General features: G+C 38.7%; 1 protein-coding gene and 1 long non-coding RNA gene across 2 annotated transcripts; one reads left to right on the forward strand and one right to left on the reverse strand.

The window, feature by feature from the left end:
• The first annotated feature begins 537 nt into the window (after positions 1–537).
• Positions 538–1,935, forward strand: uts1 (urotensin 1). Its single transcript, XM_041975145.1, has 2 exons — positions 538–1,150; positions 1,492–1,935. The coding sequence occupies exon 2, from the start codon at positions 1,495–1,497 to the stop codon at positions 1,924–1,926; it is 432 nt and encodes a 143-aa protein (XP_041831079.1). The 5' UTR covers positions 538–1,150; positions 1,492–1,494; the 3' UTR covers positions 1,927–1,935.
• A 207-nt stretch (positions 1,936–2,142) lies between these two features.
• LOC121633275 lies at positions 2,143–16,893 on the reverse strand. Its single transcript, XR_006009022.1, has 3 exons — positions 16,882–16,893; positions 10,560–10,564; positions 2,143–2,225 (listed from the first exon to the last, which is right to left on the reverse strand). It is a non-coding gene; the product is annotated as an uncharacterized LOC121633275 (long non-coding RNA).
• Positions 16,894–17,018: the final 125 nt, after the last annotated feature.

Here is a 17,018-nt window from a genome sequence, read left to right on the forward strand (position 1 = left end):
GCTAAACAAAGTAAAATTTAGTGGTCCTGTGATCATTTTTCCAGCGTTGACTGCTCAATTTGTCGTCATGACTGCATGAACGGATTGAATTATAATAGATTTTAAAATAACTGCTTTTTACAACCCAATCAGATCATATGAAGATAACTGGGTGGGAGGAAAGGGTTTCATGGATTTTTGGCTGAAGATGGGTTGCCAGAATTGTTAATGATAATTTAGAAACGTTTAATTCTCTGAAGTTTTATGTAAAAAAAAAAAAAAAAAAAAAAATCATTAATGGTGAGAGCTTGTTTCTTATCTTGCACAAATTGAGTGACATTCAGCTCTGAATATCAATAACTAGCAAGTTTTTATGTTGACTTGTGTTTTTAAGTTGCAAGCAGGTTCAGCACCAGGGACAGCTCCACATCCATTTATTCTGCATGACCGATTTATTTCACCTCAGGGGGAAAAAAACATTGAACATTCATGTTCTGAGCTGATAAAATGACCCCAGCTTTGTGTTTTAGCTCATGTTGCATAATTTCAATGCCACAGTTTCTGCAAAGGCACCTGTAATTCTTGATGTCAGCTTCAGGAAGTAAAGCCTCTCGGTATTAGTTATCAAATATTTGCGTGTCTGAGCCGCTTGATCGATCGGGTTTTGTCCAAACAGCTCAGTTTGATGCGCCTTCTTTGTATTTCTTATGCTTTGGCTGTTTGTGGGATGCATGTTTGCATTAACCAATTTAAAAAAACGTTTGTTCCATGCAGGTAAAAACTGTTAATACAGTTTTGATAGTTGTGTCTGGCCAACCCAAGCGGACACCATCAAGAATCTCCACTTTTCTCCTTCTGCGCTCCTTCAGTTCACTTCATCATATTTATGACCCAGAGAGAATGAAAAAGAAAAAAAAAAAAATATTAAAATGCTCCCTGTCAGTCCATCACTGCTGCCCCTCAATAGCGCACTGCCTTGCGTCTCCACAGTTGTCCAGTTTCCAAACCGGGTTATCTGTGCTGGCGTTGACGTCAAAGCAGCAGGCTGGATGTATAAAAGTCCCCGGACCTCTCCCGTCGCCGCTCACAGGACTTTTTAGACTCCAACGCTGACATCTGACATCTCACAGACCGACTACAAAGTTCAGCTGCAGCATCTGGAGAGCATAAAGTGAGTACTGACCTACTGCATCTCTGATATTTTGATTTAGTCTTCTTTTTTTAAGTGTCACTGAGGATGAGATAGGCAGACATCATGTGAGTTGCGTTAAATTAAATGGACCAGAGTTTACATTTTTAGAGATTTAACATTTTATTTATGTAATTCATTTGACCTGTGATATTACAATAAAAGTGAATGGTGTAATTGAAATTTGAAGTACCTTTGGCTGTTATTAAATTAGCCAAATAGCTTTAAAGCCTGAAAAGTTCAGGTCTGAAACTGTAGATATGTCCAACTTATAAAGTGTGTGTTTGGTTCTGTTCTATCTTAATGACATCTTTTGGGTGCAGGACATGAAGTCTGTCCCCCTCCTCCTGCTCCTCTCCTCGGTCCTCCTTTCATCACACCTCCGTCCCGTCGCCGGCAGACCGCACTTCTTTCCCGTCTGGCTGAATGGCAGCGGCCGTCTCCAGACGCAGCAGCTGGACGAAGTGCTTCTCAAAGCGGCTGCGGACAGGGCGGCGTCAGATCTACAGGACGACAACGTCCTGAGATTTCTCCAAAGGAGGAACCCGGATCACCTTCACCTGCTCTCGCCAGAGGAGGAGAGCGAGGAAGAGGCGCTGAGGACCGCGGTGCGGCTGCTGAAGCGCAGCGAGGAACCGCCGCTGTCCATCGACCTGACCTTCCACCTGCTGAGGAATATGATCCAGATGGCCAAGATGGAGAGCCAGCGAGAGCAGGCTCAGCTCAACCGCAAAGTGCTCGACGAGGTGGGGAAGTAAACTTCAGCTCTAAGAAGATGCCTCATAACAGCGCAGCCGCTGTATTAGTATTTATGACCTCTGACATGAGTTTTTGTTCGTGCGCCTGCCTTCTCCACACCATTTTACACACGGTGCCATTTTACGCATCAAAGCAGTCGCCGGTAACGCGTGTATTTTTGTGTTATTGAAAGAAAGAAAAATCTTGAACTGTATGGAAAAGGACTTCTCAGACCCCCATGTCCATCCACACGACTCAACACTATGAACTCACCATCTCATCGTATCTTTTCTGGTGGAGTCACCACATAAAGTGGAAACTGTCAGAGATAATTTTAACCCTATGGACCTAAGTAAATCAACTGTTCATTTGTGCCTAAATCAGTTTTTACTGGGTCATGAGTTACTTTTATCCTACAAATCAACCATCTGCAAATGATTAAGTTACATTTTACTCCTGATTGGACTTCTTTAATCCCATACAGAGCTGGCTTCTTTTCAGCAGACTGGATGTCAATAGTGTTAATGTGATGGTTGTGACAGATTCATATTTGCAGTATTGTGGCAGCAAATAAATAATGAGAATATTAACAGGCTCTTGTAACTACTGGCACACATTTCACTACTTTTTCATGTTTAAAGAAGGTTAACCTTTGACATTTTTACAAACTGATATCAGTAGAGTCAAACTACTTGGGATTATTTCATGCTTGGTACAAAATGACAAATTTCTATTGTTTCAACCCTAAAGTTAAGTTTCTGGTGTTGAGAGAAAAAAAGGAGCACTTAATTAAAAATAATTGAGGACTTTTGTCTGATTATGTGCTGGATCAAATATTCAACCCCCCTTTTTTTCATAACAGCACTGTTGTATCACTTTCACATCTCCTGATCAAACATGAGGTCAGGAGAGATGGATTATCATTCATAATCTGTCTTTTGTTCCTTTTTCTTTGAGCAGGAGCACTGTCACCTGTACTGTATCAACTGTAGCAAGCTAACCTACAAAAAATAACAAAAAAATGCTTTATTTCACTGTCAACATTTATGTCTAACACAATCAGATTCGTCTTTGTTTTAGCAGAAGATAAAAATAGCTTTTTGCCATTTATATTTTGTAATAAAAAAAGTTTGAAGTAAAAGATTTTTGCAGCTTGTTTAGTTATTTTACTGATTTGTGTTTTGAACATATCCCTCTCTCTCATTCTCTCTCTCGCTCTCTCTCGCTCTCTCGCTCTCTCTTGCTCTCTCTTGCTCTCTCTCGCTCTCTCTCGCTCTCTCTCGCTCTCTTGCTCTCTCTATATATATATATATATATATATATATATATATGAGGACTTTTTCTGAAATACCAAAGTGTTTTATCACCTAATAATTTCTACCAAAGACTGAAAAATCTTCAAATTTACCAGCAGATATCACATGACAACACCAACAAGACCATCATTATCATCAGGTAAAATATTCCCATTGATTTATTTTGACAAAAACATTCTGGATACAGTCTTTGCCATATTGCATTAATCTTTGCTGTTCTTTTGTTTTATTTTACTCATTTTATTGTTTTATATTTGTGGCCATTGTGGGATTTTGTGTTTCTGGGTGATTGATTTTTTTTTACTTATTTATTTTTTTTAACTGCTTTCATTTCTCTGTAAAGCTTCTGCACATCTCACGCTCACACTCACTCCTAGGGAAAATTTACAGTCACCAATTAAGCACACATGCATGTTTTGGATGGTGGAACCTGCAAACTCTAAACAAATATTTCATATATTCCCTTTACTATGACTTCTATTCAAATAGAAATTGTGGTTGCAGAGATTTTCTCATTTCAAGGAAAAAAGAAAATATTTTTTAATGTGCATGTTGTAAACACACAAACTAAATTTAATGAGCTAATTGGAATAAACAAGCAAACTGTAATGATAGCAGCTGGAGAATGCAGCACATTGTGACACAAAATATGTCACAGCTTTGATCCTGTTTGTTGAATTTTATCTTTTTGACAGAAGAGTTTTTTTTTTAGTCCCCGTAGGTTCAGATTTGATTAGAGTGACAGCTGATGGTGTCGTCAACAAGTCTATGAAAGCGATAAGAGGCACAAACATAGAAGTCAAAATGGCCTCCAGCTGCTGCGTTCATGTGACTCAGTCCGAACTGTGGGTGTGTTGATGATTTTTCTGCCTCACCACAACCTGTACTGTGTGTTTCTTTCATGCTCCTTGTTTTGCTTCACAAACGTCATTATCCACTCCGTTGTGTGTCAAAGCACTGACAAATGTTTGTCATCTGTTTCAACGTTTTTCCTTATACCATATCCCAATTTATCCATCCCTGAGAGCTCTCTTTAACACTTCTCCTCACATCTGAGTCCCTCAAATGAAAGATGCAAGCAGAGAAAATGAGGTGACGGATGTTCAACAAAATGAAACATCCTCGCTTCATAGCCATAAGTTTTAACATCATCACTCCCTTATCGAACCAGTTTTTTGTTATTATTGTCATGTAAGCAAGAAATGTGTTTGTTAATAAAATCTATGTAAATATATACTGTGTCATAATTCAGGATTAACATGTAATGGTCCTTTTATCGCAGGATACACCTGCATATCATCGTGTAGCTTCTCCACCAAGCCTCCTCTCTCCTCAGTTTTAGCACTTGAGAGATCCTTCAAAAAGTTTTGCTGAGATCACTTTAGGTCATAGACTAGAGAAGAGATAAACGAGGAAACAAGGAGGCTCAAATAAGACAAATGAGTTAAGCCTCATGTGTCAAAGTCAAAAACTAAAGCAGAGAAACGTCCAGCAGCAAACGTTTTTGTCAGATAACCAGGAAGTGATTTTTTTTTTTTTTTCCTTTGGACAAATGCACTCCTGGACAGTCCCACTATGTTTCTCCAGGATGGAAACTACAAATAAAAGCAATTGTCAATTTCCTTTTTTGTTATTTTTTTTATTCAAGCTGCAATAACGAAAGAAGCAAAACAGTGATTCTTGTTGGCAAAATAAAGAGTAAGATTACTGGATATTAATCTGATTAAATAAAAAGTTAGTGGTGGCTTTAGCATAGATTTATACTTGTAGTGTGGAGTTTTTATGTGCAACTCGGCACCCACATTGGTATTAAAACATCTTTTTCAGTAAACTTAAAAGGAAAAAAAGCATAAGAAGTTCTGTGTTGACCTTTATGTAGAGATTGGGATGATTCTGATCTCAAAAGTCTAAAAAGTCTCTGAGAATCAACCAGCCGATGAGGGTAAACAGATCAATAATGGTATTTTTGAGCAAAGCCCAAAAAAGCTGAAAGTATACTTTTGATTGAAATCAATGTAGTGCCAAACACAGAGGCACCATCAATTAATCTGGGGGTGATGATTTGTTTTGACTCAGATGGAACCAGAAGAGGAGTCATGACAGATGCTGGTGTCAACGTCTGCAGTCCAGCTGGTGAAATGTATTAAAGCAAGAAATCAACAAACTCTGTTGAATGTAATTTTTGCCTCCAATTGGTGGATGTTTCCACTTTGTCCTCATTTTACTGGTTCAGACTGTCATCCCCATAAATAATGACAGCATCACATTCATTGTTAACAGGCTTAAACAGATCTGCTGCCTTTGTTTTAGTCAGCAGCCCTTTTTTTTTTACTTGTTTATCTGTCAGGGACAGAGCATATTAAAAAATATCCACTTATGTAAATATGCCTGATTTAGCCAAAGGGCTAGTTCTCATCTGTTGCCCCTGGCCAGATCTCACAAAGGCTTCCTGGAATAAGGAAAAACTGTGAGGGAATTGTGAGGGAAAACACGTTAATAAAAATATTAATCAATGAGCTAAAACTGATGAAAAAGTGAAGAAGCAGAGACAACAAGTGATAACATGGTTAAACATGATAACATCATAGACACAAAGCCAGTAAGTCACAAAACAAGACAACATAACCAATAAACATTAAAACATAAAAAAGGATATATTCCTTATCTATGCTGCTTTATCTATTACAGTTAACGGGTAAGCTGGAGCCTATCCCAGCATTTTAACAGGTGAGAGGCAGCGTACACCCTGGACAGGTCATCAGTCCATCGCAGGGCCAACACAGAAAGAGACAAACAAACATTCACACACTTTAGAGTGACCAATTAACCTAACATGCATGTCTTTGGACGGTGGGAAGAAGCCGGAGTACCTGGAGAGAACCTACGCATACACGGGGAGAACATACAAACTACAAACAAAAAGACCACCGCTCCGAAGTTCAAACCTCCTCCTAGCAGAGGCTTGAGCCACTGACGTAGTAAGCAGCAGGCAATTTCTTTATAGACATGGACACAGAGACGGATCTAGACTTGAATCCAGTTTGATATTTTCTCTTTACCAAGATACATTAAATCAGTTAAATTGAATATTTTAAGACATGAAGCTACAAGACAGATCTTTAACATGAGAATAAAAAAGAAATAAGGGGATGTCTTTAAATTTTTTTAATATCTGAATTTCTATAATAATGTTACAAGAATTCTTAAAAGTTAATAGTTTTCATTTACCAATAGCTCAGAAAGGCCCTTAACCTATATGGCCCTCACCCAGGAAGCTGGCAACCAGCCCAACAGGATAATGAATAAACTTTACAGAGAAACTGTCAAACAAAAGACAAAGTGTGTGTTTCCAGCAATGCTTGGTACAACTAAGTATTTCACTGAGCACCCATGTGGTACCTATGATGCTGCAGCTAGGTGATTGAGGATTGAGGTAGTGTAGTGGTTCCTTGTGGGGTTCATGGGCCACGAAAACCAAGTTCAAGTACCCAGTGTGAGTCACTCAGAAAAGCCCATAACTCCTTAATGGGCAAAGAGAAATTTCTTTAGCAACACACGTCTATCTGTAGATGATAAATACACAGTAAAGTAAGCCGGTCCCATCCAGGAAGCTGGTGACTGGAGTGATGCCTCCATTACTTCCTGCAATGAATTGATCAGAATGAATGATTATTGCAGAGAGAAACAGTCAAAGCATCAAACGTGTCCGTAGATCAACTGTCAGCATGAATGGACAGCACGTTTGGTACAACTGAGTATCTTATTGCAAGAGTTTCCAAAAATGATGCCATGAAAAGGTCAAAGCTGAAAATCATGTGTCACCCTACCATGCAGCAGACATCAGGGAGAGGTAATGTGGTGGCTACTTCAGTGGTTTTGGATCCAGAGGACCTGGGTTCAGTTCCCCAGTGTTCCATCAAAGGCAAATCACTCAGAAAGGCCCTTAACATATAATGGTGGGCCCACTAGCATTTTTGTGGCCCCCTCTCAGGAAGCTGGTGACCAGTCCAACAGGAGAATGACTGAACGTTGCAGAGAAACTGTGAAACACAAGTCAAAGCTTTAAAAGTATCTGTTTCCAACATGCTTGGTGTGGTGTAGTGGATACTTCAGTGGTTTATGATTCAGGAGAACCAAGTTCACATCCCCAGTGTCCAATCAGAGCTGAATCCCTCAGAGAACTCCATGAGACTTTGGATGTATCAAAGAGAAATTTGTTGGAACAATCATCTATATACCATAGTAAAAACCATTTTTAGTAACACACGTCTATCAGTAGATGATATGTACACAGATCAAGCGTTTCACATCGAGCCACTGACTAGCTCAGCTGGTGGGGTTTCCGCCTCCCACTCGGGAGACCTGAGTTCAACTCTGGGTGTGAGGCCACTAAATGCTACGGCAAGGGGGAGCCAGGACGCCAGAACACAAGGGGGAGTTAACTTCCCCCCTTGAAATAGGATGTTTTATAGTAGGGTAGGGATATATCAACACAGATGACACCTGTGACACTATGATATGATGATGTATGTATGTGCCGTATGTATAGAAGGATTGGATAGGATAGAGTATACGCCCCCAGGTCTGGAATGATGTATCTGAATGATGAATGTTGAATACACATACAGGCCTGGAGTGTAATGGGTTGATAGGTCAGTTCGGTAGGGTATGTATGTATGTGTGTGCTTAAAAGGGTTGCACCACAGGTGTCATCATATGTTGATATATCCCATTATAGGGTTATTGAGTGGCTTGATTTTTTAAAAATAATTTTTAACAAACCAACCAATGGAAGTGCCGTTGCGATTCAGAATGTCTTTTACAAGAGAGAGAGCTGGCCAAAGTAGTAGCCAAATACAGTTTACTGGTGAGGTGAGGGAATTTCTGTGTTCAGTAGTTGAATTCTACATGACCCTCTTTTACTTTTACTCCCATACCATATACTTTAGTAGTTGGGCTAATAGTACCTCTAACATGTAGTAGAAAGATTCTGTTACAATAGATGTTCAGTGGGCAGAAAGAGGTTTTAATTGACTGTAACCATTAAAGTTCTTTCACCTTCTGTTTTACTTCAGCAGATGACAAATCTATTCCCATCTGTCTTAAACACAGTTTTGTTGTCTTAGAGAAGCCAGTCATGTTGTTGTTCCTTTCAGTAATTATCTAAAATAGTTTGTCATGTCAGCAACTTTCATCTTGTGCTATGTTTCTTAATAAATCATAAACATCTTGCCACACTTCAATGGTCAGCAACTGTCTAAAATTGTCATACATACCAGGCCATCTGGTGTTTCATGTATCCAGTAAAACTCTAGCCTGTTCTAGTTTTCTGATTTATAACCCCAACTTGTTACCTCCACAGACTACAGGGAGGGGACACGGCCCCCTCCCCAACCCACCAGAGCGGGATGGTTTTATGATCCAGGTACCGGCAACGGGCAGGATTCGAACTAGACACTGCACCACTGGCGCCTTACGGTTCTCTGCCAACCCCACCACGCCACCGAACACCCTTCACACTTGAACTTGTTCTCGTGGTGCTTTTATCTTTTCATTTTGGCTTTTGGACATGAAAATTGATGTGCTGAACGAAGAGTTTCGATCCAGGTCCTCCTGCATCCGGAGCACTCTCCTAACAGTCTGAGCTATTCTTCCAGATACGTGAAGCTTTCACATTGAAACTTTTCACTCTTTACTTTAGACTGGTTTCTTAAAGGCATTAAGTAACTTTAAATTCATGGCGATTGAAGCTTTACCTACACCTGCAAGCTCCTGGTCTTGAACCTACAGCCCAATGAACTACAGTCAGGTCACCATGCCCCTGAGCTATCCTCTCATATGCTCCTACTGCCTCTGTAGGTTTTCTAAGTTGTTCATTTGGTATCTAAAGGGTAAATAAAAGGAAATTTAATCAGAAGGTTTGATCACAGTTCTACTGAGAATCAGGATCTGAACCAGACACTGCACCACTTTCACCTTACAGTTCTCTGCCAACCCCACCACACCACCAAGGACCCTTCACACTCAAGCTTGTTGTCGTGGTGCTTTTATCTTTTCATTTTGGCCATTGGCCATGAAAATTGATGTACTGATCAAAGAGGTTCAATCTGAGGTTCCCCTTCCTCTAGAACACTCTCCTACCAGCCTGAGCTATTCTTCCAGTTAGATGACACTTCCACATTGAAGCTTTTCAGTCTTAGAGGAATTAGGAAACTAAAAATTCAAGGACTTTGAAGCTGTAATACTTGACCTGTAACCTCTTGGATTTGAACCTACTGCTTGTTGAATTTCAGTCAGCTTTCCATCACTCTGAGCTATCCTCTCATACTCAGTTACAGCCTCTGCAGTTTTTCTAAGTCATTCATTTGGCATCCAAAGCATTTAAAAAAAAGGTCTTTCCACCACAGTTCAACTAATTATCCAGGCCTTCACCCATCAGGATAAGCTATTTTTCCAGTCGCACTGACAACCCTTGTTTAAAGTTTTTCACTCTTTATATTTGGCCGTTGGCCTTAAAAACAAACATCCATCTTTCTAAAACATTTAGAGGATTTGAACTGGAACCTTCTGCTTCCTGCTGTAGCTTAACATCATCTTGAGCTGCCCAGACACAGGTTTCTCAGAGTTTCTGAGCAGGCTTGACTCTTTAACTCAGGAGCTGAATTCAGAGCTTTGATCACATGTTTTTTCCTGCGTACAGAGATTTCTTCAAGTTACTGAATCATCTGAGTTTCTTATAGAGCAGGCATGTCAAACTGGTCCAGCAAAGGGCCGTGTGGCTGCAGGTTTTTGTTCCAGCCAGCCAAGAGCACACAGTTTGACCAATCAGCTGTCTGAAGACTGAGATCAGTTGATTGAATCAGTCAAATCTGGTGTGCTGCTGCTTGGTTGGAACAAAAACCTGCAGCCACACGGCCCTTTGCTGGACCAGTTTGACATATGTGTTATAGAGTGATTTTACATTTTTCTTATTTTTGGATAAATAGTTACACATTGTAATGTGTAATGCTGTTTATCTGAGCTTGTATTTATTTTAGTTTTAAGACCTTTTAAATGCCATTTTATTTATTTATTTTATCTAAAGTGATATTTAAACCATATACTTGAGAGAAGGTGTATTTTTTTTTACACATGACTATAGGAGCAAACCTTCAACATACAGTACTGTTTTAGGTTTTGCAACCACTTTCAAGTAATACCCATGACAAAGAATCAGTTACTTTTCAGTCATGACCAAAGTCAAAGAACAAGAACTTGTCCTTTCTAGCATTATAGCAAGCAGAATAATTGTCTGGCTGCTGTGTTGTGTCGAATAATTTTGCTTTATGGATATAAACCTCCTCTTCATAATAAGTTTTTTTTTTTTTTTTATCACACGCCCCCCTGCTACAAGGTGACCCCAACCTCAGACCCCCCACAGCCCCTGACAGGGCGGGACACAGAGCTTGGGTCCCCACAGCGGAGCAGCCCAGATCGCCATCATGGGAATCCACCAAGGACCCGCAGCCATCAAGCACACCCTGCCAATAACAAACGATAAGGTCACAATCCTCCACCTTCACAAAGTGATGGAGCTAATCACAGGGGACCAGATGGAGCGAAATTTATCTAACTGATTCTTTGAGGAGGCAGACGCTGTTTCAATACTAATGTGTCTAGTAAGAGGTTCCTCAACTGCTGAATACAATTATTTTTGGTTTTCCAGTTCACAAGGATAGTTTTCTTTGCAAATATACACAACCTCTACTTATATTTATGACATGAAAGAAGCAGTCAGGATTTCAGTAAAGTTATGGTACCAAAGCGGTACAGTAACCACCCTCAGCCACTCCCCCAACTCTGCTAACAGCCATTTATACTGACAATTTATGCTTGGCTGTCCTTCGCTGGAACACATTATGAAGCTACCAAATTTACAGTTGCAACAAATGCAGTAAAAACAAGGTAATACAAATCCATATTGCACCAAAACTTGATTAGTTTCTTTTGTTTGGGGTCAAATACAAACATATAGATAGAATATAAAATGTAGAATAACAATGCTAACATTTTAATGTCAAAGGAGTGTTTGATTTCATATTTCAACATCATAGTTTAGCATGTTAGCGTCCTAACGATGCAAAGTACTGCAGAGGTTAAAATGAATCAGTTAGTTTTGCACCTTCTTGATGACAAACTGAGGGTTTGATTGTGGCGCAGCAGACGAAAACTAAAGGTGACAGAACCTGGAATCTGTAGACTCTCTGCTCTCTTTCAAAAAGCAACTAAAACCCCATCTGTTTCAACTTGATTTTGTTTAGCTTTTTTGTGAAGCACTTTGTGAATTTACTTAGACAGGTGTCTAGCACACAGGATTTTTTTTTCCTGAATCACCCATGACTCTGCTTCTTCTTACTAGAAGTGAAAGATCAGCAGTTAATCTACACTAAGAACTTCACAATAGCAATACTGGAGGAAAAGTCGGAGGTGCTTCATTTTCTGGAAATCATGAAAATTTGCACAAATTCTTTTTAAAACAGCCTCTTAAAACCTGAACATCTAACAGTATTGTTTCTTTCCACAACACCTTTTAAAACCATTTATGCATTAACTGTTTATGTCTGTCTGGAGCAAAGAGGTGGAGTTGACAGTAGAGTCGAATATACAGCACATAAAGACATAGCTGTGGTTTAAAAACGGGGAAAGACAGGTTAATGATATTATAAAACAGCTTGGCTTGTGTCGTGTGAAATTTGTTGCTGGACCATCTTTATACATGGATTAATTCACATTTGCAGCGAGTATTTATGGCAGGATTGCTCATTGATGTAATTTAATAGCTTTTGGACAACAAGCAGGAGAATGGACTGTGAATTAGTCACAGAATGAAATATTAAGGAGGATCATTTCATTGTGCGTTTTAATAATGAGAGGAATACAGGGAAATGCTGTAACTTGCCAAAAAGAAAAAATAAAGGAGACAGATCAGAAAACACTCATAAAAGATATTTTTAAGGATTTTTTATTGGTTCTTCTGCAGTATTGCTGGTCTACCTACAGAAATCAGTTTTCATAGCATGTTGAAATGAAAGTATACCCTCTGAATTCTAAGGTTTCACGTATCAGGACAGTTAAACTAATTTCCTTACCAGGCCTTAAAGGTCTGCATGTCTGCACTTTGACTGGATCATTGAAACACTCTGATTCTCTTGTTTTTAGTCATTCTGTTGTAGATTTGCTGATGTGTTTGGGATCATTGTCTGTTGCATGAGCCAATTCCAGACATGTTTTAGCTGCCAGATAGATGGACTCACATTTGGCTCTAGAATACTTCTGTATACAGAGGAGTCTGATAAAACCTCATCCCTTTTCCAACAGCGACCTGGCCAAGAAGGCAGCACACGTTTATACCAGAAAACAAACAGAAATGAATTATCAAACACAACAAGTGAAAAAAAAGGTAGCAGCCAATATGAGATAAATGAAATACAGCATGGGTTAAATAATAAGTTTAAAACAATCACATTGACCATGGGATTTTTCCTTTTGAGCCCTTGAAATAAACTTAAACTCTCCCAGAGAGATCAGTTTTGTTTATTCTTTCAGTTTTCCAAAATAAAGGAGTGGCATATTTCAAAGCTTTTTTCCCCCAAGTTCTGTTCTTACTCTCAGGACCACCATCTGTACAACAGAATAAGAACAAAGGCCATATTGATTCTGGTTTCTACACCTGTATGCAGAGAGATATAAAGAATAATTTCATATATGGAGGTAGCTCAATGTAAAAGTCTGCAAACATAGAGGTACTGCCATTTAGGCAAGGCAAGGCAAATTTATTTGTATAGCACATTTCATTTACAAGACAATTAAAAGTGCTTTACATAAAACATTTCAGCAGGGTGCAGAAAGCAATACAAGTGCATTAAAAAAACAAACATGAAAAGAAATGCAATTAATGAAATAAAAACAGAAAGAAGATGCTAAGAAAATAGATAAAATGCAAGAAATAAAGTTTCAGTGTGGGGAAAGACAGTATTAAAACATGATTCCAGCTTCAAAGAATCAGACGTAGATTTTGACTTCAAAATAAAAACTAGCGAAATGCAGCAGAGAACAGGTGGGTCTTTAACGTGAATTTAAATAAATTCAGTGTTCCAGTTGATTTGAGGCTTTTTGGGAGTTTGTTCCAAACATGTGGAGCACAGAAGCTAAATGCAGCTTCTCCATGTCTGGTTTTGACTCTGGGAACTGATAAGAAACTGGAACCAGATGACCTGAGGGTTCTGTTAGGTTCATACTGGGTCAAGAGGTCACTGATGTATTTTGGTCCTAAACCATTCAGAGCTTTATAGACCAGCAGCAGAACTTTAAAGTCTATTCTCTGACGAACAGGCAGCCGGTGTAAAGACCTCAGAGATGGACTGATGTGGTCCACTTTCTTGGTCTTAGTGAGGACCTGAGCAGCAGAGTTCTGAATAAGCTGCAGGTGTCTAACAGATTTTTTAGGTAGAACCTGTAAAAACACTGTTACAATAATCAAGCCGACTAAAGATGAAAGCATGGACTAGTTATTCCAGGTCCTGCTGAGACATCAGATCTTTTACCTTTGATATATTCTTAAGGTGATAGTAGGCTGACTTTGTAATTCTCTTAATGTGTTTTTCAAAGTTAAGGTCTGAGTCCACCAGTACATCCAGATTTCTGTCCTGGTTGGTGGTTTTTAGTTGTATAGACTGAAGCTCTGTGGTGACCTTTAATTGTTTCTCTTTGGCTCCAAAAACCACCACGTAGTTTTGTTTTTGTTCAACTGAAAAAAAGTTTAGACACATCCAGTCATTAATCTCCTCAATGCATTTACCAAGCGCCTGTACGGGGCCTCGGTCCTGGTGACATTGTAATATATATCTGTGTGTCATCTGCGTAGCTATGGTAACTAGTTTTGTTTTTCTTTATAACCTATGCCAGTGGGAGCATGTAGATGTTAAACAGAAGAGGCCCCAGGATGGAACCGTGGGGAACTCCACATGTAAATCTTGTCTGCTCACATGTAAAGTTACCTATTGACACAAAGTACTTTCTATTCTCTAAATAAGATTTAAACCAATGTAGCGCAGTGCCAGAGAGGCCCACTCAGTTCTCCAGTCGTTTAAGTAATATATTGTGGTTGATTGTATCAAATGCAGCACTGAGGTCCAGTAAGACTAAGACTGACATTTTTCCATCGTCTGTATTCAAACATATGTCATTAATGACTTTGGTCAGAGCAGTCTCAGTGCTGTGGTGCTGTCTAAAACCTGACTGGAAGACATTGTAGCAGTTGGTTTTTATCAGCATATAAAGTACAATAATGTGTGGGATTTCCACAGCCAGTAACAAAACTCACAGTTTCCCCAAGCATTGCAAAGTGTGATATTGGGCTAAAAAGGCTTAAAAAAAAAAAAAAAAAAAAAAAAAAAAAGCTTTAATTGCTTTGTTCTTTATGTATTAATCTCTTTCCATTACAGTGTAAATTATGACAGCCCTAATAAAAACCCCAAATTTATTTGGTAAATGTAGGCTACTCAAAACATCTGTTTTTGTAGAGGTGCTCACATGATAATTAATTAATCACCTGGCTGTTACTTACTCTCCTAGCTCAAGTAAGATTGGAGCTAGTTTTTCTGACACTGTTTCTGCATGATATACATTATTTTTTTCCACATAACTGTATCTGCAGCTTTCCTATTTATAATGCAATGTTCGCTATCAGTGTATATCAGTGCATAAGTCCATCCTAAATATAAACAGAACTAGGCGTTTCTTCGTTGTATTAAAATCATTTACAGCTTTACACTCAGGATGAAGGGAGGGATAAATGAACATGCTAACTTCACCAGTTTGAAAATAAGCTTATTCTTAAAGAAACGATTTGTCGTCCTGATTTTAATCCCCACACCCCCTAATTTTCTAATTTACATAACATCTTATATATGTAACAAAACTAACAAAAAAAGTACAGTGAGGCCTTTAAAAAGCTTTAATCCTGAGGAAAAAATCTATTTACTTTTCCCTCCCACAGCTCTGAATTTGGTGTTAAATCCATTGCATTCATTCCCTGTCAGATATACAGAGAGAGATATATTTATACACAATAAATCGGCTTTTTCTGCTCAACAATGTGGGAAGCAAAGAAGTCCGTCTTCCTACATCTGGGCCGCTGCAGGAGGAAGCAGATGGATAATACGAGATTCGTACATAAATATATGATTTTTGTGTCATCTTTGTTGTTTTCTGTCCGCTGTGACTGAATTCACTCTTCCGGAGGATTATGTTAAACATCTATTTGTATTTGTGTTTTATTCACCTTCAGAGCTGCAGGGACCTCGAGCACAGAACAAAAAATGAGTATCTGGAGATCAGTGTCATCATCCCACATCTAAACAATTGCCCATGACTCTCCAACTGTTCGGCTTCATGTCTCTGCACGCAAACGCAGCATGGAGGAGGAAGCTGATGTTTGACTGAATCAGCACAAACATAGGCGGCTTCCTGAGTGGATGTGGGGAATCCTTCTTGCTGCAGATTGATTTGTGTAAGTGGTCTTGCCTCTGTGTGATGTGCAGTGGACTGCTGATTTCTGGCCCCACAGATTATTCCACAGGAACATCAGACTCTGACAAGTTTGCATTACTTCAAAGGTTGTTTTTGCTTGCTTTTTGTTTTGTTTTTAGAAACTTTCTGCATGTCTGCATTTAACTATTGAGCATATTATATATAGTGCATGCTTATCAGATATGCACCAGAGCAGAGGTTAAACTCTTGGTCCAGCCTCTGTCTGACCCAGCAGTAAATTCACAGTTCAAATCATGCAACATTTTCTTTTCCCCCCTTTTTTGACAGAGGCCTTTATTACTTGACGGTAGCAGACCAGTTAAGTTGAAGTATGTGTAAAAATCTATTTATTTTATTTATAGAGCACCTTTTCATATGCTGAAATGCAACGTAAATGCAAATACTTTCCATAAAAAACAGTGTTAGGATGATTGTTTACCTGATTAGATGACTGATGCTCAGTTTAAGAGAATTTTTAATGTTCAACCAATTAATTTTTTTGCACTTACAGACCATAAGTACAGACCATCTTAAAAGCTTTCTGTATGCTCACAAAATGCCTTTTCTAGCTTCTCTGCATTTATAGTTTTCATTTTTGAGGTCTGAAAGTTTCGTTTTTCCCCCCCCTCAGACATCTTGACTTCCACAGTTGTCCTTGAATGCCACTTTTCATGATATTTCAGTGGGAATAACAGGCTGGAGGCATTCAGTCCATTTATAGCATTATTCTGATCATTTAGCTTCATTGTTCGCATTTGGTTTCTTCCAGCAGAAAGTCCTAATTCTTTACCTGCCTGGAAGGTTCTGCTAAATCCTTTAAGGCCCACTAAGCTCCAGACTCCTTCACATGGAGTATAGCTTTATAGTGTGTGTGTATATATATATATATATATATATTATAGATAATATCTAGTAATTGTGCATCAGCATTAGCAGGAAGTTATTTTGTCTTTTCAGTGCAAGTTTTCTCCAGGAAAATTAACTTATTGAAATGTATTTATTTAAATATTTCCAACAATTTGAGCTTACATAACGTTTCATATAAAAAATATTTAAATCAAAATGGTTTCAATTTGATGAAAAAAGTACTTTAACCTTACCTCCTTTTACCATTTTTAACAATGTATTGTACAATAATTCAGGTGACACATGCATCATATGTCGGTTTTATTTGTTTAGCTAGAGATAAATGCAGTAAAGCAGAATGCAATATTGTCAACAGAAAT

The sequence above is a fragment of the Melanotaenia boesemani genome, chromosome 22 (assembly GCF_017639745.1).
Source record: "Melanotaenia boesemani isolate fMelBoe1 chromosome 22, fMelBoe1.pri, whole genome shotgun sequence".
Classification (NCBI taxonomy): Eukaryota; Metazoa; Chordata; class Actinopteri; order Atheriniformes; family Melanotaeniidae; genus Melanotaenia; species Melanotaenia boesemani.

Bases quoted from the DNA above. Each gene is read 5' to 3' on its own strand.
- uts1 (XM_041975145.1), top strand. From the start codon at position 1,495: ATGAAGTCTGTCCCCCTCCTCCTGCTCCTCTCCTCGGTCCTCCTTTCA.